This window comes from Rhyacophila brunnea, unplaced genomic scaffold, assembly GCF_057557595.1.
Source record: "Rhyacophila brunnea isolate RB1 unplaced genomic scaffold, BYU_Rbru_1.0 scaffold_14, whole genome shotgun sequence".
Taxonomy (NCBI): Eukaryota; Metazoa; Arthropoda; class Insecta; order Trichoptera; family Rhyacophilidae; genus Rhyacophila; species Rhyacophila brunnea.
In genome coordinates, this window is record NW_028232796.1 from 10,030,206 (window position 1) to 10,054,659 (window position 24,454).

At 36.1% G+C, this 24,454-nt stretch overlaps 3 protein-coding genes across 4 annotated transcripts; 1 reads left to right on the forward strand and 2 right to left on the reverse strand.

The window, feature by feature from the left end:
• Positions 1-8,641: 8,641 nt before the first annotated feature.
• Ggamma1 (guanine nucleotide-binding protein subunit gamma-1) lies at positions 8,642-9,301 on the reverse strand. 2 transcript variants are annotated; one of them, XM_085941767.1, is made up of 2 exons: positions 9,241-9,301; positions 8,642-9,138 (listed from the first exon to the last, which is right to left on the reverse strand). In XM_085941767.1, exon 2 carries the CDS (start codon positions 9,033-9,035, stop codon positions 8,823-8,825), a length of 213 nt encoding a protein of 70 aa, XP_085797893.1. In that variant the 5' UTR covers positions 9,036-9,138; positions 9,241-9,301; the 3' UTR covers positions 8,642-8,822. The 2 variants fall into 2 exon arrangements, with proteins under 2 accessions (XP_085797893.1, XP_085797894.1); XM_085941768.1 differs by having other exon boundaries at positions 8,642-9,160.
• Positions 9,302-9,749: 448 nt separating this feature from the next.
• CCT8 (chaperonin containing TCP1 subunit 8) lies at positions 9,750-15,411 on the forward strand. The gene is made up of 6 exons (XM_085941904.1): positions 9,750-9,921; positions 10,001-10,558; positions 11,338-11,712; positions 12,887-13,113; positions 14,381-14,576; positions 14,861-15,411. Exons 1-6 carry the CDS (start codon positions 9,862-9,864, stop codon positions 15,083-15,085), a joined length of 1,641 nt encoding a protein of 546 aa, XP_085798030.1. The 5' UTR covers positions 9,750-9,861; the 3' UTR covers positions 15,086-15,411.
• AIMP1 (aaRS-interacting multifunctional protein 1) lies at positions 15,273-20,242 on the reverse strand. The gene is made up of 3 exons (XM_085941908.1): positions 20,051-20,242; positions 19,408-19,929; positions 15,273-16,421 (listed from the first exon to the last, which is right to left on the reverse strand). Exons 1-3 carry the CDS (start codon positions 20,216-20,218, stop codon positions 16,134-16,136), a joined length of 978 nt encoding a protein of 325 aa, XP_085798034.1. The 5' UTR covers positions 20,219-20,242; the 3' UTR covers positions 15,273-16,133.
• Between the last annotated feature and the right edge of the window lie 4,212 nt (positions 20,243-24,454).

The window sequence follows — 24,454 nt, forward strand, 5'->3', positions numbered from 1 at the left end:
ACGGGGTGGAGGTTTGTATTAACAGATTTAGTTTTTACGAGAAATGGATGTCAGGCACTTGCTCAACCTATTAGGTTCATACACAAATTGAAAAACAATATGTGTACCTGCCAGACCTATGATTCAAACCTGGGACCCATGACACTTAAACCGCATGCCGTCTGATTATAATCTAATTATTATCATTTTTAATGTAGAAGGTTTTTTTTTCATTTTTATATTTTCGAAATTCTATTCGTAACGAAACTTAAACGGTTTTCAGAAAAAAAAACTGTTGGATTTATGAGGTTTACAAGATAGAACAACGATTCATGTGACTTGTTACAACGAACACACGTGGATTTTTTAATTAAGTCCATTTTCAATAACGGAGGTCTGTCTACATAATTTAAGTCACTGTTTTAAGATGCAGACATAGGTTATAACATTCTATATACCTACGACAATAAAGGTTTATATTGTGCTTCTCGCATCAAACGAATAGCCGATGACTATTTTGCCATTTTTATTCAGTTTAAGCGTAGTCGTATCAAATAAAATACATCTGTACGTATAGATGACGTGCGCTTATGTTAGCTGTTATTTTTACATTTATTTCATTCTGCTTGTCATAAGATGTGTGAGTAGGACATAGAGGGAATCGTTTTTGACCATTTCAAAGGCTTTCTTTGTATTAGAAAAACATTTATTTTTGACATTACATTATATTTTTTTTAAATTACTCTTACGTTATCAGTGTCTATTATTGCTTCTAGTTTGCATAGAAGTAACAACACCTGCACAGCATGATATTTAATCTGACACTTTATTTCATTTTATCAATCACTTAATTTAAGAATCATGTAATGATTTCTTTAGACTATGGTGTACCAATTGAATCAACGACTTCAGAATTAGATTTATTCAAATTAATACTAAATTTTAAATTGACAATATATACCTAACATAGAAAATTGTATTGGCCTCAGATATCGAATCAAATATGCTCAATTTGTTAAATGTGTTCAATTCCTAATCGAAATACCGTTATAACAATATTGTCATCATATACATATCTTAAAATTGAATATAGTAATACAAGGCTATATCGTGCTTAATTTTCTACAAACACGTATCTCAATTTTTGTCAGTTTTGAGTTATTTGATGCAATGAATTCAGAATTTGAATACGCACATATTCCACTAACACGTATCTCAAAACATACATTATAACATGATAGATTTAAGCAATAAAAAAGAACTCGTATCACAATAAAAGACTTTTATAAATATTATAAACCCGTATCTTGAGTTACGTGTTTGTAAGTATACAGAATACTGAACTCGACAGATGATTGATTATACTGAAGCAATTTCTCGTAAGTCAAGATACGTGTTTACTGCAGTAATATTGTCGAATGACTCACAGTAAAGTTGCAACGCAATCCCGTATCTCAGAAATATGACTGATCGGTCGAAAGTATAGTGCGTATAGACGAAACATAACATTTTTTTCATAAAAATATGTGTAACTATTCTAAATGGATATTTCATAGAAGAAAATTTATTTCTGAATTAAGAACTGAGAGAATAAAGTTGTTATTTGCCTCCCCTGAAAAGTTGTGTTTTTTGAGATACGTGTTTGTAGAAAATTACCTACGATATGTGCTAACAAAAAATGACAATTAAAAGACATGTTTTTGTCCAAAAGGTCTTTTTTGCTTACCACATCATGACTTATGACCTTGTATAATATCATTCATGCGTACCAAATAAATTCATCATAACAATGTAGGTATGTAAATCATTCTGTAATATTCGGTAAATTGTTGCTGAAAGTTTGTGACACCATAGTCCCTAAATATATTGGGATATTATGAAATTATTGCATCAAACATTATGAGACCTTTCATCCCTCTTAAATATTTAAAAATGATCCTACTATTCATAATTTTTCTTTGCCAAATTTCCACCAAACTGCTGATTGTACAAATAATTCAATCAATAATTATTTGTAGGTATTTTTTAAGTGATCTTAAAACGTTGGCCGCACGGCTTAAGCATTGGACTATCACGCCGTGGTTCCCAGGTTCGAATCCTGGGTCTGGCAAGTACACATATTGTTTTTCAATCTGTGTGTGAGTCAGGGTATGGACCTAATAGGTTGAGCAAGTGGCCGACATCCATTTCTCGTAAAAAACAAAATCTGTTAATACAAATTTCTACTCTGTGGAGCCCCATTGATCCTATTAGGATCGGACATGGTCGAATACAAAATAATATATTTATTGTATTATAATTGTCCTGTTTGGTGAAAATTTGAGCTTTGTATATTTATTTTTCAGTATTTCTAATGTATACTGTGATTAATTTTAATTGAAATTCACATCTTCATTATCAATAACTCTGTACCTACTTTACTCTTATCATGCTCCAGCATAGGGTAAGCACAAGGACATAACATTTCCCTTGGTTTGGCACATCTTGACTTACAGTGCATAGCATTGGTGCAAGGTATAAGATTGTCACAGTATCAGATCGCTTCTGGACTGCATGTACCAACCATTCCCGCTGAGCGCCATTGAAGAAAAATAATTCATTAAATATATCGTCACCTCAATACTAAAACTAGATAACTTGATTTTCACTGTTTTTGAGATAGCTATTGAATATGTATATGATAAAACTAGGAAGTCAGAAGTTAATGGGAACTGTATTAATTTTGTGTTTGAAACTATTTGATAACTTTAAAACCATAAATGCATTAAATAAATAAAACAATATATCTACAATATTTTTTCATATAATTGATCATTATTTAATTGTTCCCAATTAAGCACAATTTCCCATTTTTATTTTAAATAATAATAATAGTCTAGATTTATGTTAATCAAGTAAAGTATAAATTTCATTTCCCAACAATGACGAAATCAGAGTCATCTAGTTGTAGTATTGAGGTAACGATATAATTAATTCTCAGTGTCTGGAGATGTGAGTTATAATTTTAGTTTGTCGTAAATATAACGCGTATTTTAGCACTCTGTAGTTTATCATTTGGTTTTATAACGAATATTAATAACATCTCGAAAGCTTACTGTAGAATCACATCATTTTGCGAAAGCATGCGGCACATGACAGCTACTGTTTAATGAGTATTTTGGAAGTATCTACTCGCTTGTAGAAGCTTCTAGAACCTTATTGGGTTTGAAGTTCTCGGTAAGGAAATTTAAATTCAAAATTCACCTCCCATTTAACGCGCGTACGCCCCACATCCCATGAAATCATCTCACTAAGTAATAATTACTGTTATAATAAGTAACATTACTCTGTAAGGATTTAAATTATTACGAAGATTTGACACCAAGTAATACAACATTCTTATGCTATTTATACATTCATAGAATGATTATCATAAAAAAAAAACCCTGTAAGTAAACCACTAGTTTATAAATCTGTCATTTTATTAAGAAAATTAGAATAAATCTCAATATTTATACACTCAAATATTGTGAAATTTTAATTCATCAATGCAATAAAAATACTTTCCTACTTCACATCACATGGAATTGATTATCATATACCACGTCACTTTTTTGTTCACTGGCAACATTAAAAAAACAATGATATCTCACAACAGTGTCGCACTCTAAAAGATACTGCTGAATTTTACTGTAACACGTTTATGTTATCTGTTTGTAATCGAATAAATCAACAAAAAAAATGCACAAAATATCTTTTTATTCTCATAGAATCACTAACCATCGATGTGTTTCTATTCCCATTTTCCTATCTCTCCTGATCTTGAATAGACTCGTCTTAAGGAGGTCGTACGTAAATGACATCACACAATTTTGTATATTTTTAACCTGCAATTTTTTTGCCATTTTGTCGGCAAATTACTAACAAAATTTTAACTGCTAATATCTTCATTTAGCAATTACATAATTGTAAGACAGCAAGATACAGAAATGAGGAATATTTCTCTTAATTGATAAAGGAGGCCATTGAAATCCATAGAAACCCTGAAAATATTAATAGGAATGATGGGTTACGGTTAAAAATGTCTATAGTATTTTAATAAATTAATAGCTGACTCAATAGGTAAATTGTAAAACTGAAGGTTTCTTTTCAATGCTGCCAAAAGAAAACGCTTGACTTGAAATGAAAAAAATCTGTCACAAAAAAAGCCTCACCTTTTACCCTTACAAGATAAATGAATTTGTTTTTCCCAGAAAAGCTTAAAAAAAAGGAAAGAAATTTTTGAACTCTTACAAATTACCATTTTCACTCTCAAGCGGAGCATTTATGGGCCTCCACGACTTAAAATATATCAAAAATAAACTGATTATGTTTAGAATATTAGTACAATCTTTGAAACAAACATAAACAATGTAAGAAAAATACACCCCAATGTATCCTATTAGGTAATGAATTTTTCAGTCAACAGGTGGCCATTTACAACAGGTGTTGGAGGAAGTTCTGGCAAGGTAATCTTATGATTAATGAACTGTTTACATTCACATAAATAAAAGCACTGGCCGGTAGTATTCTTTAGCAAACAATGATATCTTGGCAGAAATTTTCAATTGATTCAGAGAGTATTAATTGATGTCTTCTTCAATGGAAACGTATAGGATTCATTTAAATCCATTAGAACTTATCCAATATGTTTCCACATGTCCGTAGCCTGTTGTACAACACCCAGTAGGGTAAGCCAGTTCCCATTAATTTTGCGTTCACTGTTTAGCATAATATCTTGGGGCTGTCCACTGATTTTAGTTGCAATATGACAAGGGCGAAGACTTCATACTGAGCGATTTATAATTATTAAATGTCCTTTTAAATAATATAATATCCTAATTTTGACATCCATTACTGTTATGTCGAACAATTCGCGGAGAAAAGCGACAATGGTATTTGTGTTTTCGAAGTGACAAGCTATGTTGTGGGTACTATAATTTATGGTGCATGTTGTCTTTTTAATTGTCATCAAAATAAATATAATATATGATATTCCGACCATGTCCTATCCTAATAGGATCATATATGGGCCTCCACAGAGTAATAAAAGTAAAATACTGAAGATAAAACAAAATTCAAATTCAAGTCCCATGGTATCCTAGGACTTTTAACTAACTTATTTTAACAGGCACCCATCGCCACTGCAATATGATTTTATCACCATGAAAAATATTGTTTTAGTGTAAATTAATTAAGTTATGTATGTTAAAATTCAGGCTTGTTTGTATAAGATGAGGTTTATCTCGAAACAAATATTGGTTGTATAAACAATGAATTATCGTGGGTGTAAGCAGGTCATCCGGAAAATTAAAAAAAGGATATGAATACCTGTTACAACTAGAGTAAGTAAGTGCCGTGCATCACAATGCAGAACAGAATTATTTACTATTCTTAGTCACACTTGAAATATTTTATAAGGTGTTTGAAACAACCTGTTTCAATTATTTATTATGTGTAAAGGTAAAATGTACGCATCATATTTTAATAGTACTACAATTACTGAACTATTTGAATATATAAATAACTGAAGTAGGTTGTATCAAATGACACTCCTGTAAAATATTTCAAATGTGGGTTAGAACAGTCAGCATTCGGCTGACAAGAAGTTTTCAGCTAACTGTATGGGTGTCAATGGGGAGGGGAGTAGATGTGTTATAATTCCAAATAATCTTAATATTGCAATGTGCTAATGCATGTTTACAATTATAAACCCCATTGTTTGTGACCTCCAACGATTCCTATCATCTTATAAAAAGTATTTTTGAACACTCACCAAATATTTAATATTTGATATTCTAATACATAATAGGTGGCAATAGACAGTGCAAAATACCCACGCCTGTTTATCCATACACCATAATATTATCTATGCCGTACACAACATACACACAATTCATGCTTGCAGACGATCGCGTCATTTCCATTTGTAATTGCGATTAATTTGTTTTTACTCTTCAGAGTATAACATCTGAATCAATTTGTTCTAATAAGGCATTTCATTATTGGAATTTATCCCAATACATGCTGAAAATGGATCTCCTGATGAAGACATCACTTCAAGTCAATTAAAAACTTAATTGTACTTAACTTAAATTGTCAAAATCAGTTGTACGATTATTTTACGTTTTACGGAAAAACAGCGTTAATCTTTTTTCCATATATTTTTCATTAACATAATGGTTTATACAATAAAGTTGTTTTGTTTAATAAACTTTGTTACTCAAACTATCTTTATTCATCAGAATTAAATATTTTAGATAATGGGTATCTCCACAACCAACTGCCAATATCTCTGAACAGTGTTTTTAGGATAATGCTACTTTTCCGCATGCCGACATGACGACATGCTGCCCGGAATTGCCATGTCAAATATACACTGGCAGTACTGGCTGCCCGTTATAGCAACAACCCCTCCAAACTATCTACCCCCTAGTTTTGCGCACTGTCATTAGTCAAGAGTTTTTGGCAAAGATGGACAACAATAATTTTGACATAGCCGCTTTCATAAGTGACATAAAAAACTATGAGTGCATCTGGAATCTAAAATGTGAATCATATTATAGTAACGGGACATTGAACCAATTCATCAAACTACGAAGTTGACATTCTAAAATAATTGAAAAAATTATCTTCGTCCTGCAGTAGTTGCATAGTGTGAAATTCACTATGTCTAGGCCTTTGAGACATGATAGGATGTATGTATCCAGAATCTGCGAGATTTTCTACATCTTCTTTTACGTATTAAAAGCACAAGCAATAACACTTTCATAAGCAACACAGATTCTCCTTCAACACGCATTTTGGATCTGAGCCGAGATTCGTTCGGAAGCCCCTGCTTCCGCTTACACGTTTGCTACGGATCACGGCAGCACAAGCAGCTGTAATCGGCTGCTCATTTGCTGCCAGCAAAGGCAGCAAGATGCTGCCCATATATTCCCAACCTATTGGTTTGAAAAATACTTTTAAGAAGATATCATGGGGGAGGTTACAGTGGATTTAAGATCTGAAATAAATTTAGGTAGTTGCTATGTGTTGTTAGACAAACCATGCTTTGCTTGGGGGCAGCTAAGCGGGTGAGAAAACTAAATGAATGCAAATAATACAACTTTTGAGTATGTATGCTATGGGAGTTGGGATTTTTTTTGGTTGCAGTACCAATAAACTGTATGTATGTGTATGTAGCGATTTAAAAAAATCTTTGTGTATCCATTGAAGATAGCGAATGAATAAAATGTACTAAAAGCAGGTGCTTTGTCAAACTTGAGACTAAAAATAGTAAGGGATGGCACTTTGCCTACGTATATATCTGAGTAGCTGTTCCAAGTTTGATTCCAAAATTTGAGAAACTGCATAGTGAACGGTATACTCACCCATCCCACTGACTGAAAATATTTGTAGACCAAGTGAGCCGTGAAACGATAAAGTTTAAAAACCACCGACATAATTAGAGTGGTCAAAAAGTATTGATACAATATTTACTGGTATTGTTACCCTCGATACTTTCTGAAAAAAATCATTTTGATACTGATACAATGTGCCATGAAACAATAAAGTTTAAAAACCACTGACATAATTAGGGTGGTCAAAAAGTATTGATACAATATCGTCGGTCCCTATTAAAAAAGTCAGATCTGAAATTTTGTCATTTTCGGATTATTACGTAAAAGTTATTTAAACACTTTAAACATTTATACCACAATCAGTTTTTTTTGTTTGTTTGAAAAATTTCGAGATACTCAATCTACCGAGAGTGTCCGAATAACAATGTCGGTTCTTACCAACCGACATTGTTGGCTGGGCGTGGGTGAGCAAGATGCGTCGGATCTGACAGTTGCTGCTATATTCACCGGACAGACGGATGTTTTTATAAACGTTTAGAAAAAGTTTCTATAACCCGTATTTTTATTCATTATGGCAAGCATTAGGTCACAAAGGATATTTGATGAAACATCTTTGATTGCTCGTACTGAAAAATAGCATTTTGCAGATCCAACTTTTTTAATAGCGACCGACGATATTTACTGGTATTGTTACTCTCGATAGATACTTTCTGAAAAAAATCATTTTGATACTGATACAATGTACCATGAAACAATAAAGTTTAAAAACCACTGACATAAGTAGGGTGGTCAAAAAGTATTGATACAATATTTACTGGTATTATTCTCGATATACTTTTTGAAAATAATCATTTTGCAACAAGCATTTTGATACTGATACAATGTATCGATACTTTTTCTTTCAATGACAGCCCCAAACATAATATAGGTATATAGTTTTTTTTTTCTTCCATTAGTAATATCCTTTTAAATTTATAGTGAACACTGCTATCGCAATTCCCAATTGTCTGGCAAAATGATGCATGGGCATTAAGGTAGCAAAAATCAACAGATGGCAACACCATATTTGGTCAAGTTCAGTTCAGATTGGGTGTCAGGTTGACCAAATCAGATCATCTGAAGGAGGCTTTCTGATGATGAGTCAAGGCTGTCAAAAAAGTATTGATACCTTTCTATTGATGCGATCCAATGATGGCCCATGGAAGGAAACTACTTAGCTATGCAGTCAAGGTTTATATTATTATTGATGAATAAATATGGTGAGGTTAATTCAGGTAAATATGGATTAAAACCACAATAAATCTAAAATAAATGTAATATTTTATTTTCTGACAGTAAAATAATAGACATGTTTTTGATATACATGGCCATATACGTTAGCATCAAACAATCATTCTGAAGAACACAGCATTCATAATAAGTATTTAATTTAAATAAACTATAAACAGTCACACATAGATCACATCGAGTAGATAATTAGGATTACAGCACGGTGCAGGAGCTCTTTTCGCGGAAGGGGTTCACTTTTTGGCTGGTGAACCCGACAAGAAGGCAGTCCTCCTGCTCATGGTCCGTGATGAATTTGACGATGTCAGCTACCGCCTGAGAAACGGGGATGCGCTTTATCGCCGCTTCTCTTCGCAGTTGTTCCGTTACAGCGCGCTGCTGCTGTAACGTTGACACTATCATGTCCATTGCGGCGGTGTCGGATAGTCCTATGTTGGATGGTAATCTTCAAAACTGCGGGGAAGCAAATTGGGTGGGGCGAGGGACACAGGTCCTTCGCGGCGACGGAGGGCTGTAATGACACAAAACAAACACTGAAATCAATGCCTGTGATGTTTTGCTAAATATTTATACATAGATTGCATCACATACGAAATGAGTAAATCATAATTACGATCGATTTGAGCTTTTGACGGACGCCGGATGACCCGTTCGACAACACAAATGGCTGATTCAGTCGCACCAATCCACAAAAACAAAATATCACCGTGGTAGAAGACACCTCTATTTCTAGAATATTCATTCATTGATTGTTTTGAGGAATAAAAATAACTAAATAGTAATAATTAAACTTAAATTTTGATATTCAATAATTATTCAAAGTCGAAATCTGTTGAATTTGTATTATGAAATCTTGTATTTTCCCTAAAATACTACTTTTCATATAACCCGCTAAACCTTCATATAACAAATTATCAGTCTCTTTATTTGAGTACACATTTTCATGTCGAAAATACTACATTTTGCTATATCAGTGTGCCATTTTTGATCTATTGTATCTTATTTACTAGAGCTATAATAATTTAAGCTTTAGAAAACAATAAAATTAATATTTTTGGGAGTCATATGGTTCAATTCTTTATTAATATCTAGAGGTTGTCGGATTGTATTGTCTAGCTTCACGGATACATCATCTTTCAATAAACTCGTGGGCCGGCGTTCGAATATACTGGAACATCAGCGTGCTTTTTAAGTTTTTCTATTAAATTATTAATAAAGAAATCATCTCCAAAACATGGCCCTTCACGTACCCAAGGCCCCTGGAGTGGCTCAAATGCTGAAGGATGGCGCTCGAGTAAGTAAACAATGCCACAATGAACAGACACTAGGTTATAGAATGACGAATTTCGAATTAAATTTCGTTTGTGTTTCAGATGTATTCTGGATTGGAAGAGGCAGTTTACAGAAATATCAATGCCTGCAAACAGTTTTCACACAGCGTTCGTTCAGCATACGGCCCGAATGGGATGAATAAAATGATAATAAACCACATTGACAAGCAGTTCGTCACAAGTGATGCGGGTACAATCATTCGTGAATTGGACGTGGAGCACCCGGCTGCTAAGCTGATGGTCCTAGCGAGTCAGATGCAGGACGCAGAGATGGGCGACGGGACAAACTTCGTGATTGTTTTGGCCGGAGCTCTATTGGAAGCAGCCGAAGACCTGCTCCGCCTCGGTGTCACCACGTCTGAAATTGCTGACGGTTATGAGCGAGCTCTTGAAAAGTGCTTAGAAATCTTACCAGAGTTGGTCTGCCACGAAATCAAGGACTACAGAGATCTAGCCGCTGTTAAGTTGGGTCTTAAAGCTTCAATAATGTCAAAACAGTATGGCCAGGAAGACTTTCTGTGCGACCTCATAGCCAAGGCTTGCGTTTCGATTTTACCAGAAAAAACCACATTCAATGTAGACAACGTCAGAGTTTGTAAGGTAAGGTACCTATTCCCATTTGACTTATATAGATATTAGCCAATCAGATTTGAAATTTTTCAGTCTGCTCAATAAGACCCGTTTACAAATGAAAACTGCAGTGTCCACGTTTAATTTGCGCTCATCTAGGCCTCACTATGTAATATTCTTCAGGTTTCGTACTGGAAAGAGTACTATCATGTATGAATTGGTTGTCATGAAAAAATTATATTATTCTATTCTCGTATTAAAAAATGACAGCCTATTCTGAAGTTTGATTATAAATTATGTACGTGTGACGTACTGTTGATTGCATTTGTGATTGTTCATCTCAATCTAAATTAGGGGTGGGAAACCCTTTAATGTTAAAAGACCACATGATGTTAGCTGTAACCCAGCAAAGGGGTGTACTCGAGGAACATGGATTGGTTGCATTAATTGAAAATGCAAATACTCATGCTATCACTGCGGACGTCTTATGGCAATTTACAGAACTACGGATACCCTCCTCCACTTTGAGGTGTGTGCTTACGCCCCAAACGCTAAATTCGTTAACTGCATACAGTGCTTTAGAATCGCAGCCAAAACCATGGTTCTAGAATACAATATATCTGAAAAAAATATATTTGGAATCATTCAAAAGGCGTTATGCTGCTGTATTAAGAACTTATTTTACACTTGTTATATTGATACGAGCCGTTTTTATCTCACTCTCAGTGCTAGTAAAGATTTCTATCAGTAGCATAAAATAAATTTGCAAAATTGACATGTAATAATCCTAATTTGATGTCTGTTTCCAGATCTTGGGATCGGGACTACTCCAGTCGAGCGTAGTCCAAGGAATGGTGTTCAAGCGGCAGGTAGAAGGAGATGTCACTACCATGAAAAACGCAAAGATCGCTCTCTTCTCATGTCCTGTGGACATCACTCAGACGGAAACCAAAGGAACAGTCCTCATCAAATCCGCAGATGAGCTTCTCAATTTTAGCCGAGGCGAGGAGTCACTTTTGGAGAACCAAATCAAGGCTATCGCGGAGACCGGTGCTAAGGTGATCGTGTGCGGTGGAAAATTTGGCGACATGGCTCTTCACTTCATCAACAGATACCAGCTGATGGCTGTCAGACTTAACTCAAAATTCGATCTCAGACGTTTGAGCAAAGCATGCTGTGGAACGGTGAGCATTACTCTTTCATATGGCGACCCTCATAGTCCAAGGCGCTAGTCTTTCATCCGGGGGCTCTGGGTTCAATAGCCGGTGAGGTCAATATTTATAAAGTCCAGGTGTTTGTGATTGTTTCACTTCTATTACTAATTAGACTATTGTTTTACTACACTACTATCATTGGGGCTCATGGCTTGTTGTAGTATTAAAAATAATATATTATGTATAATACAGTAAACTCACGATTATCCGTGCACGATACTGTATTTACAACGATATAGTAGCTCTTGGGAAAATTTGAACTGATATTAGAAAATCATTAAAAGATTTCTGCAAACAAACCAAAATCACAAATTTTCTTAATAAATAACGAGTATTAAACATATTAAAATAATTGTCTGCTTCAGAAATGTAAGTATGTAGTATTTTAAAAAGAAAAAGCTGTTTGGATTATCTGTGTTCTTTCTTTATCCATGCCGCCTCTCCCCACCATTAGCCAGGATAATCGGGAGTCTACTGTATATATATATTTTTACATTATTTTAATAATACCTTTCTACATATTCATTCGAAATTGTGAATTTAGCACATTCAAACTTGACATAAATACAACCTTCACAAAACTTCATTACTGAGTATGCCATGGCGATCACTGAAAATACAGGTATCACCAAAAATCTGTCATTAGGTGTGATCCTGCACTGATATTGTCGCTTCAGTCCCTTCATTATACCACATGATACCTTGGTATCAACAGTCTTCTTCCAATACGATCTTATCAATACTTTTTCATATGACGGCCCTAGGTGGCTAAGAATCTTTGAAACCATCTTTTTCCCTTCAATGCTACCGGTGATCACCCTTCTCACGAAACTGCTCGGATCGCTTTTAACTCTATCCGCCAGTCAATTCTCTTACTATCCGATTCTCCGAGAACCTCAAGATTTAACACCGTTTGGGAAAGTTGAATAGTTCATTGTTTTAGTCAGTCTATTTTGGTGGTTTTTGTGATACTCCAGCTTTTTGATATGTATATATTTTGGTGAGACAGTTATATTAACATGTTCGATCCTAAGCGGAATTACATTTTGTTCCTTCTTACTCTATCAGAAATAAGCAACAGACACGCTAGTCCATCAATATTCTCTGCAACTACTACATGTATGAATTCTTATTATGTTTCAAGGTTCTCCCGAGAGTAGTCCCCCCTACTGCCCAAGAGTTAGGATACTGCGACAGTATCTCAGTTGAAGAGTTCGGAGGTACCGCCACGGTAGTTTTCCGTCTCGAAGGATCACAGACCAGAATCGCCACGATAGTGGTACGCGGCGCCACCGACAACTACATGGATGACATTGAACGAGCAATCGATGATGGTGTCAACACCTTCAAGGGAATCGCTCGCGATGGAAGGTATGCAGGTTCTAAAATTAGTCCATTACCAATAGCATTTGAAACGATAGTTTGAGCAAGCTGTAATAGTACAAAATCTGTTTTTTATATAGCCAATAACTTAATCAGTAGATCCACTTTCTTACATTTCAGCTTGCATCTCCATAGAACTTCTTTTTTTTCATTAGCTCTAATGTCATCCCTAATGTGGTGTGGATCTTGGCCGTCTGATAAGCGGTTTCTTTACAGATTTTTTTTTTTGCAAGAAATAGATGTTGGTAACTTGTTCAACCTGTTAGCCGGCTCTCACATCTAAACTTACCTAGTCTGCCGCACAGCTATAAATCAAATCTTCTAGGAACGTCGATCCGATGTTGCATAATATGAAGACCTCGCTACGGTCGCACGTAACCTCTCGAAACATATAGATATTTGGATGCGGCAAATCAGTATATGAATGACCAATTCGTGGGTGTGTATGCATTCTGGCGTCTTCGGCTCTCAGCCCGAAATCCACCCGATTCGTTGATAGCAGCACCAGACTTTTATTTTCAAACTAAAAAGTCGCATTCGACCAATCTGCGAAACTCCGTTTGGTAACGTGTGTTTTGTGAATAACGATGACATCACATTGACGTATTGAACACGTTGCAGACGAGACGAGTTTTGATGTGCCCGCCGGCTTAGGATCCAAACACCGATTGAGAACCTACATGTGAACTTTCGGCAGACCCAGGATTTGAACCTCAGTTTACAAAGCGGATATGTTAGCACTCGAACATCACGGACGCTTGGTTTCTTATTACTGCTTTTATTATCTTTTTGTTGAAAACATTCATGTAGCCAATTTTAGGACAGTGTGCTGAGATAAACACAAATTTAAAATTTATATGGACCACAGTGGCCAATAAAACAATGAATGTTCACTAATTGAGTATGCATTCATTTCTTTAGGATTGTGATAAGAGACTAGTCATGGCTAGTTGGTTCATCTGGAACCTGGAAAGCTTTTACCTTTTTTTCCGAACATTGTTTTCCACTTGCGCCGTTTCCTTCCAAAAAATGAATTTTTCCTTATGGCGTTTGTGGTGTCTGTGCCCTGCGATAGTGAACAGAAATTGAACTCACGTGCCATAGGTTCGCCACGGCTGGACCAAGTATTGTAACCCTGGGTTTAGAACTATAATAGGGGCCAAAGAATGTATTGTAAATACACATGAAAATCCTGAAATTCTCTTATTGAAATCAATACAATATTGTAATCTGTTTATATATTATTTGACGTTAGATTTTTACCCGGCGCTGGCGCAGTGGAGATTGAATTGGCACAGAAGTTAACAAAGTATGCGGACACACTCCCCGGTCTGGAGCAGTACGCCGTAAGGAAGTTTGGCCTCGCCCTCGAAGCTTTCCCCAAAGCCCTTTCCGAAAACTCCGGAGCAAACGCCACCCGGGCTGTTGGCAACCTTCACTGCGCACACCAGGTATGGTTTCACTTCATACAATTATGCAATCGTTTTGCTGATCACATTTTAAAAATTTCGATCGAATTTATAAATCAAATCCAAGTATTGCTCGATCCATTACTATTGAACCTCAAAGTATGGTGCTATTTACCTTAATTAATACAATGCTTTCAAGTAGCCAATTTGGATAAATGATACAGTGTACATAGTACATAAAATCATTTCTCTCCCAAACAAATTTTAAAGTCTTATCTTACTCCATGATAATAATATATCAAACTACATAATTTTTTGGTCCACAGGAAGGAAAAAAGAATGCCGGATTCGATATCGAGTCAGAAACAGATGGCTACTGCGACACTAAAGAAAAGAACATCTACGACCTGTTTGCCTGCAAGATGTGGGCTCTGAAGTACGCTGTGGGTGTCGCCTGCACCATCCTCAAAATCGACCAGATCATCATGGCCAAGCGCGCCGGAGGCCCCAAACCTAAAGCCGGCGGCAATCAAAGTGACGATGAATCTTAGAAGCTCTACTCCGTGCACCGCATTATGTGCTTATATTATTTTAAAAGAACTTTACCATCGCTTCGCCTCAAGAGTTTTAAAACAATTTTACGTTCACTATAATAAACTCTCCGGCAAATAAAAAAAAGTATTTGTGATGTGAAATAGTAGTAACACTTCACGCAGTGCTGATAATGAAAAATTGTCAAATTTATCAATAAATTTTTCATAACGCTATCATATTTAATTACTCACGTCATCTCGGATGTTTCACATTCATACTAATTTAAGTAATATAATGTTTGTATTACACACAATATTATTTTAATAAAACCAATAACACACTATATTATGTATTTTTTTTATTTGTTTTCCACTCCACACATTGGTAAAAAAATAAGGAACAGTTGGAGAACGGTGGATTTATCCTCCATGGAATCCAGGATGATAGCATTCACCTGCAAAACCAGTATATCAAAATAACACTTTCCAACACTGCTCATTCTGCCATAACAATCAGTAGAACTCAGATTTCAGTATGTCCACAAATGTAAGATTGAAAGAAAAAATATAAGTAAAAAGAAACGTACTGATATGTACTTGCTGACTATCGGTATGAAATGATCCTTGTCCGCGAAAAGGCGAAAGAAAGTATTAATACCTAGTGTCCGAATCAATGCTCTTTTGACAGCACACAGTTTTAAAGTATTCCTGAAGCATCTACTTCCACATACCTATTTTGTATTATTGTAGTTGACATTAACAAAAACTAGATAAGTCTTCTGTGCGTAATTTCACACAATATGTATATTTCAATTAAGGGTTAATGCTGTTTACCACAAATATTGTATTGTCGACATATCGGAATTTGGAAGTAGATACTAAGTATAATAAACTGAATTAGTTTTAAATAATCTTTCAAAGATATTTATTGGAACTTCAATACCTAACCAAAGTGGTTAGGATAGATAATTTCGATTGGTTTTTAAAATTCCAAAATAATCATTCATAAGACGGATTCACCATGGATTACACAGATGATAAATCATATTTTGTTGTCAAAAAATATTCAGCGTACGTTAACACCGGACAACGTTTGTGAGACTATTTTTCCTTTGCCCGCAACCGTCAAGGGTACACCTTTAAAGCACGCTTCCTTATCGGCGTTGGTCAACAGATCGGGGGCGCATGTTTCAAATATTTTCTTCTTGGGATTAAGTTGAGTGTCGGGAACTCTCGGGTAGCCATCGCAGTGGACTAAATCACCGGGTTCCGATCCGGCAGGGGGTGATAGGACTTCCACTTTGTCTTTCGATGAAGCACACATGACCATGCCTTCGGATGTCACTCCACGCATCTGAAAAGAAATAAATAACAGTTATCATTATAATAAAAAAAATTATAACATTGCATTTTTATCACTGAATATTACGATGACCCAGTATTAAACAGTAACAACTCAAAAAATGTAGTTTTGAGATAATTAAGTTTTAATAATATTTTACAATACACAAGATTTGACAAGTTTTAAAAGGATACTTGTCAGAATTTATATATTTTAAATTGAAACATATGGTTAATCGCCAGTTTTAAATGGAAACAATTCGAAATTGATCTGTACTAAACTGGTTTTGTTTGAAAGTTTGTAAAATTTCATATGGGTTTTTTGGCTCTCAAGGTATCGAAATTATTTTTTTCGAGTTGTTTCTGTACAAAACCGACAAGAGCTCATTTTTACAAGTATTTTGATTCCAATATTGCGAAATGTCGAATTTTTGACTTGTTATCTTCAATACTGGGTAATCGAATGTGTAGGTAGTAAATAAACCTAAATCACTGAATGTACCTAAGTACATATGTAATTATATAAGCTTGATATTATTTAGTAAAAGAAATTGATGTAACTATTTCATCATATTGGTAATGTGAGTCATGACTTCTTTGATAACTTAATTATTGAACATATCTTTTCGATGAATCCTATACAATTACCACTTATGATAATAAATAGAAAAAATAGTTTTTAGACATGTGTGAGCTCATTGAGGTTTAAAATACAGGTGAGTTCACTTTTGTTTGGAATCACCTATACCTTAGCGGTATAAAACTTCATCAATATGCCGATACCGAATTTAGCTAAAAACCTATTCTAAACAATAAATCAATGGTTATTACTTAACCAGGTAGGTACCATTAAAAATTGCATATATACACATACATACTTAGTTAATTTGTACCCATGTTATTCTATATTTGGCTATACAGTTCACAACTAAATTGTTTTTTCAAGTATGGAGAATGTGTCGAACACAGACAGGACAAATTTAATATTGGGTGCCATGCATTTTACGGCACCCAATATTCCTTATTCTTTCGTGTTGCAGATCATAAACTCGCCTGAGCACTAGATAGTCTATAGAGGGCAGCGGTGGCGAACCTATCCGGTAATTTTGATGGCACGCGAAAGCGTCTTAGATTTTAGAAGAGAATATTGGCTATTCTTTATCACACTTCGAGGGCTTAGTGTCAAACAACACTATCTACAAAAGTGCAACTTTACAGGAGAGCCAAAAATCGTTATTTTAGATTCTTGTAATTTAACAAGGGAAATGATTATTTAAAACCTAATGTTAATATTTTATAATTTATTGTGTATTGTACATTTATCTTGCTTATGATGATGTCAAAAATTGTAGGGATAGTTTTAAAAATATATGAAAACAAGGGTAACTTATGTAATTAGCGTTAAACTTTACTGACGATTTAATAAGAAATTAGAAAAGATTGACATAACGTTGTTTCACTATCATGTAGCCGTAAATGTAAAATAACGTTATCTAAAAAAAAAAAAAAAACTGTCTTTTTTGTAGATAACGTTGTCTGACTTTAAGCACTCGACTTGCAATATTGCGTTTGAGTAGGCAGGACTGTCGCAAACGGATGTTAATAGCTTGTCATTAGTTTTCTCACTAATATGGTATTTTTGCGTGGTTATACTTTCTACTTGTAAATTCAGAAATACCGTAGGTATTTATTGCGGTTTTTCTAATTTTCTGATTGTATCCTAACCTAACGCAATCTTCCAAATGCTTATTTCTAGGTTATGTAAGGTTTGAAATGATTTTATGTCACATGTCAAATTAAACTAGGCAAGAAAACTGCACATCGCAGCGCACTCAATACAGAGGTACCTGAACCAAATCATTAACAATTCAGTCGTAATACATAGATACTTTATCATGGGTAATTAATTATTGGTTTAGTAATAGAAAGTTCTAAAAACCTTCCATAATGGCTAAAATAAATGGTGCTTTTTACTGGTTCTCCGTCATCGTAATCTGTCAGTCGCCATTTTGAATTTTAGCTATCTTTTTGTCATCGAATTATAGTACGCGGTCCAAGCCATTATAGTATTTCGGCAAAATTATAGGACGTGTAGAGAAAATGAAAAACTTTGTTTGTCACAAACATAACGGAGAATTCGAGAAATTCCGAAGCCCTGCTTAATTATAACACCTCTTACGACCGAAAAATGCTAACACCGGCCGCCGTCATTAACTGTCACGTTAGTTTTTTAGAGTAGGTATACAACGCAAAACCACGTCCATTGACTAAAATCGCACACTGAGATCTTATATTATTTATATTATACACCGTCCCTCGCTTAACGTTATTACGATTTGCTGTGATTGAAGTACGAACATTTTACGGAACTTTAAACATCGCAATATTACCTAGATAACTTTTAAAATCAATGAAATAAGCAATGGGGAATATTCGCACAATTAAATAGACTGTTTTCATAAAGTGCAGACAGCATTTTTTTTTTCTTTTATTTTGTTAACTGTCAATTCATGGTGGAACTGCATTGTATTGTTGTTTTTATTTAATAAAACGCAATTTTTTTATAGTACTTATTCCACTTTAATTAATATATTAGGACCGGTTTCATCCGCCTCAGTGGGACATTTTCAACGTTGAAAATGTCCCATTGAGGCGGACGAAACCGGTCCTAATATATTAATTAAAGTGGAATAAGTACTATAAAAAAATTGCATTTTTTTAATTGTGGTATTTTTGACGTACTATACTTTTTTAATAGTGCGCGGACGAAAATGTGACTTTTCGAATAGTACGCGAATCAAAATGTACTATAATTATAGTTCGGTTGGCAACACTGCGCTCACTGACAGATGACAGCGGCAGGTGGCGGAGAACCAGTAAAAAGACCCAAATAAATGTAGTGTCTAAATTAAATTCGGGTAAAGAATAAAGTTAAGACGCTAAAAAAATCACTAATAAAATAACATTCTCATCAATAATATAAAACAGCGATCCCTCACCTTTGCCGGTTTTAAATTGCACAATATCATGACAAGCCTATTTTGCATTTCTTCTATAGGAATATGGTTCACAAGACCAGAGACTATAGTTCTGGGGGCAGGTTCGCCGCAGTCCACTTTTTCAACATACAAGCTGTCAGCATCAGGATGTTTGGCAACTTCTACGATTCTTCCAATCCTAAGATCTAGTCGGCCAACGTCGATGGGAGCCTCTGCTTCAACTGGTTGCTTATCAGATGGAGCCTTTTGTTTCTTTGGCTTCGCTTCTTTAGGTTGCCTTTCCTCAGGTGTTTTATTCACGGTCTTAACAGGTTCCGACTCCTTAGAAACTTCTTTAGATGCAGTAGAATTATCCTCCATTTTAACAGAACTGTTTGGCAATGGTAATTGTTTTTTACCATTCAAAGTTTCCAACCTAATGAGTTCTTTCATCGCACTGTCAACTTGGATGCGTAAAGACTCATTTTCAGATTCTAAAACCTTGGCACGGCTTTGGGCTTTCAGCGATTTTAGTTCTATCAGCTGGAAAAAGAATTCGTTAAGGCTTAATTAATATGTTTATCGTTATATGAGAATGTGACATTAGTGATACAATCTACATATTGAAAGATATTAATATGTTATCAAGATGGCAGCAACATACCTCTTTTTTTAAATTCTCGAGAAGTTTTTCAGCATTGGCAGCGTTTGATTCCAACTTAACAATAGATACCGTAGGTGCCATTGTATATTTTAAATAATTAACATTACACTTTACACGTCGAACTCCAAATCCAGCTATTTTTAAGGCTATTTGGCTGAGAGCCGACATGTCAAATTTATTGCCATGTAAAGAAAATATAAAGACTTGTGACCGAAGCCTTTTCCGGCCTACTAAAATTAAAAGGATGGGAAATAATCGCACGTTGCAATAATCAAATTTCACAAAAAAAAATAACTTTAATAACATTTGGAAAGTAGTTTTCACATATATTAAATGATTTCACAAATAAATAGATGAAATCACATAAAATAGTTTGTTTCACAAAACAAAAATGAAAGGAGTTTTACCTACCATTAAAACTTCTTGTTAACTCTGAAGTCCCTTGAGAGGTTGATCGTATTTTTTGCCTTGTGTTCTTCTGTGCTGACTCTTTTTTACCCCCTTTTCTTCTCGATTATTTATCTCTCTGGTTGCTCGTCTTGTTTTGCCGGCTGGCAAGACTGACGCTTCTATCGTAGCGTGCTTTGTCTTTGGTTATTAAATTTGATATGTCTCAAGGAAACCAGGTAGGTGTTCTCTGGACTTCAGAGTCAACAAGAATAATAAAAGTTTTAATGGTAGGTAAAACTCCTTTCATTATTCGCTATTGACTCTGAAGTCCCTTGAGATATCTGTTTGTTATCACCTGGTAAAGCAAGATAGATCCTGCAAGATAAGGTGGATGAACCTAACATGAGAATTAAGTATAACATCTCCTTGCTTTTAGGCTCAGTGCACCGGGCTGAACAGAGAGGTCTATATAAGATATTTTGTTCCCCCGCTGTAGAAGTCTGTGTGTCTATCGGTCTCTGGTAAAATGTTTTAAAAGTAGCTTCTTGGCGCCAATTACCTCTCTGCACGATGTCATCTATGGGGTAGTTCTCTAACCAATTTAGAGAGGCGACTGCTGATCGAGTACTGCCTGGTGATTCCTGTACCCCTGCATCAGCAAGTACTGACTTCACCTAATTTCCGATGACTGCTCGAGTCGCAGGTTTTATGGGGCCTCTTGACGAGATAAATAATGCCGGAATATCACCACCCTCTTCTCTTCTCTCATTGGAAATGCAGATAAGTTTTCGTAGCCAAAATACTGGATCGATATTTTGGCAACTGGAAGCGCAGAATTTCCATCCAGATTGGCGGTGCCTTGATGTGTCTGTCTTGGAACCAAACACTGGCCATAGAATTATATGGTCGCCATTATCGACTAGGCCATTATCCGCTACACTGAGTAGGGTAAGGTCATGAACCCGTCGTCCTGATGCGAGTAATAATAATATAGCTGTTCTGCGTGAAACTTCATATAGGTTGTATTCTAGTGGTGTTGTTTTCTTGAGGTAGTCCACGATTATTCTTGGATCCCAAATCGGTGGTTTTGTAGGTCTAGTCTTGCGAGTGGATATGGCTTTTAACATATGACGCACTACTATGTTACTGCTGATGTCTTTACTGATCATAGGTTTGCAAAAGGTAGATATGGCTGACTTATGTACAAGAATAGTGTTATATGAAAGACCTTCCTTATTGTATAAGTGACCCAGGTATCTAGCCACTTCAATCGGCTCGGGGGTATTATAGCTTATCGTGTTGGCCATGCACCATGTCTTCCATTTGTCCCATGCAGGTCTATAAGTCTTCAAAGTGGATGGTCGCCAGCCGGAAGTGAGAAGTGATCTGTCCTCTACCGACCAGCTAGAAACTAACTCTGCTTACCCAAAATTATCCATAACTGGAGTGATAGGTCTTGTTGAGGTGGATAGTTTGTCACCGTATCCACTAGAAATGACTCCAAGTGCGGGATCGGGTAGGGGGGTTCCAGTGATCTCTGCTGTAGGTCTGCGTTCCAAAAACACTTCTTCCACCATGGGGCCACTAGTAAATATTTCCCCTTGCTATGTTCAGGTGTGCCGATACTTGTGGAATTAGATTCGGTGGCGGGAATATCCAAGCTAGTTTGAAGTCCCACTGTCAACTGAAGGCATCGTGGAACAGTGCAAGGGCATCGTTCGGATTTCGAGAGACATACGTTGCGACAACATGGGCTGTGTTGGACGCGAACAGGTCTACGTCGGGGAGTCCCCATCTTTGAAATAGGGGAGCTGTAGCCGCCATAACTAGATGTCATTCTGGGATATTTTTGCTGCGTGAGAGATGGTCTGCCACGCAGTTGTATTTTCCTGGAAGGTATTGCGCAGTCAATGATACGAGGGTGGGTCAATAATTTCTTAGAAAAAAGCATTAAAACACTTTTTATTTTTGTATTTTTTTTTATTTCTCAACATAATCTCCTTGGAGCTCAATACACTTGGTTAGACGTTTCTCAATTTTTTTAAACCGTCAGAAAAATAAGTTTTCGGAAGGTCCTCAAAATAAGCATTTGTCCGATCGATGACTTCTTCATTTGAAAAAAAAACGTTGTCCACTTAGCCATTTTTTTAAGTTTGGGAAAAGGAAAAAGTCACTGGGGGATAAATCTGGCGAATACGGTGGGTGGTCGACCAATTCGAGCTTCAATTCTTCAATTTTAGCCATTGATCGTAAACATGTGTGAACACGGGCATTGTCCTGATGAAAGAGGATTTTTTTCCTGTTTAAATGAGGCCGTTTTTCTTCAATTTTGTTTTTTAGCTGGTCCAATAAAGATGCATAATAATCCCCTGTTATTGTTTTTCCTTTTTCCAAATAGTCAACGAAAATAATTTCACGTGCATCCCAAAATACAGTAGCCATAACCTTACTAGCTGATTTTACGGTTTTCGCCTTCTTTGGACATGGTTTGCCTTCGCAATCCACTGCTTTGACTGTTCTTTCGTCTCGGGAGTATAGTGGTGTATCCATGTTTCATCTACAGTCACAAAGCGACGAAAAAATTCATCCGGATTGCGTTGCATGAGCGACAATAGGGCTTTAGAGGCCACCACCCTATTGCGTTTATTGTCGACTGTGAGCAAACGCGGCACCCATCTTGCAGAAATATTTTTCATGCCCAATTTGTCATGTAAAATAGAAATGACGCTACCTTTTGAGATCCCTGTAACCTCAATTATCTCACTCAACTTTAATCTTCGGTCACTTAACACCATATCGTGGATTTTATTGATCATTTCTGGTGTAGTCGCCTCTACAGGACGTCCTGAGCGTGGTTTATCCTTTGTTGATGTACGACCACGTTTAAATTCATTTAACCAGTTATAAATAGTTGCAAGTGAAGGAGCAGATATGCCGTGAACTAAATCCAACTCATTTTTTATTTCCTTTGCTGTTAACCTTTTTATATTAAAATGTTTAATAACAGCTCTAAACTCAATTTTCTCCATTTTTGTAAACAAGCAAATTTTTTTTTTAAATGTACGAGAAACACACAACAACCCGACCAATCTGATTGAAACTTCGCAGCATACTGAATCGGTAGTGCCGCTGCATGAAAACAAACCGCTTACAGTACAATTCGCGCCACCTGTCGGCTTTTCTAAGGACTTATTGACCCACCCTCGTATACTGGCCTGGTTGGCGATTTCCAGGATCTGTCGGCAAAGACTTAGTAGGGTTGCGGACTTTGTGCCCCCTTCGTTGTTGATGTAGGCTACCCTGGCCACCACTGTTTTGTTGTCGGTTTGTAGGAGTAATTCTGATCCCCTGAGCGTTTGCTCCCGGAGTTGTATGGCTGAGAGTACTGCATACAGCTCTTTTCGGTTGGAGGGCCACGTGGATTGGCGTTTTGTCCATGTACCTGATAGGTGGCACTCGTCTAACTGCACTCCCCAGCCTGAATCGGCTGCGTCTGTGGTGAGGAAGTGATTGTAGGTTTCCCTGTGAATCTTTCCTGAGGAACCCACCGCTCGAATCCACCACATGATATCCTCTCGAGCTTGTTGTGGAATCGATGTTGATTTGTGAGGGTGGCTCCTTGATAATTGAGCGCTCGTACGTTGTAGACGTCGGCAATGCAACCTCCCCTGTCGAGTGACGAAGGTTGCAAAGTTGAGTCGCCCGAGGAGGCGTTGGGCCTGCCTGAGCGACCAACTGCCTTTTTGGATTTGCAATTGCAGGTGGTGACGAAGTGATGTGCACTTCTCTGTTGATAGATATTTCCGATTGTTGTGAGTATCCCACGTGATACCCAAGAACTTCCGCTGTTGGCTTGGAATCAGACAAGATTTTTTCTTGTTGATTATCCAGCCTAGTGCCTGCATGAAATCTATCATTTAAGTCAGTTGCGACAGAAGAATCTCTCTGGACTAATTTGCTATCAGAAACTCGTCTAAATAAATAACGATTCTCATACCCTTTCCTCGGAGGTGT

Excerpts from the sequence above, each read along its gene's own strand:
- Ggamma1 (XM_085941767.1), bottom strand. The coding sequence starts at position 9,035 with ATGGACATGATAGTGTCAACGTTACAGCAGCAGCGCGCTGTAACGGAA.
- CCT8 (XM_085941904.1), top strand. The coding sequence starts at position 9,862 with ATGGCCCTTCACGTACCCAAGGCCCCTGGAGTGGCTCAAATGCTGAAG. Across the intron at positions 11,713-12,886 it reads GCAAAGCATGCTGTGGAACG|GTTCTCCCGAGAGTAGTCCC; the intron begins GTGAGCATTACT and ends TTATGTTTCAAG. Across the intron at positions 14,577-14,860 it reads ACCTTCACTGCGCACACCAG|GAAGGAAAAAAGAATGCCGG; the intron begins GTATGGTTTCAC and ends TTTGGTCCACAG.
- AIMP1 (XM_085941908.1), bottom strand. The coding sequence starts at position 20,218 with ATGTCGGCTCTCAGCCAAATAGCCTTAAAAATAGCTGGATTTGGAGTT. Across the intron at positions 19,930-20,050 it reads TCGAGAATTTAAAAAAAGAG|CTGATAGAACTAAAATCGCT; the intron begins GTATGTTGCTGC and ends TTCTTTTTCCAG. Across the intron at positions 16,422-19,407 it reads GCAATTTAAAACCGGCAAAG|ATGCGTGGAGTGACATCCGA; the intron begins GTGAGGGATCGC and ends ATTTCTTTTCAG.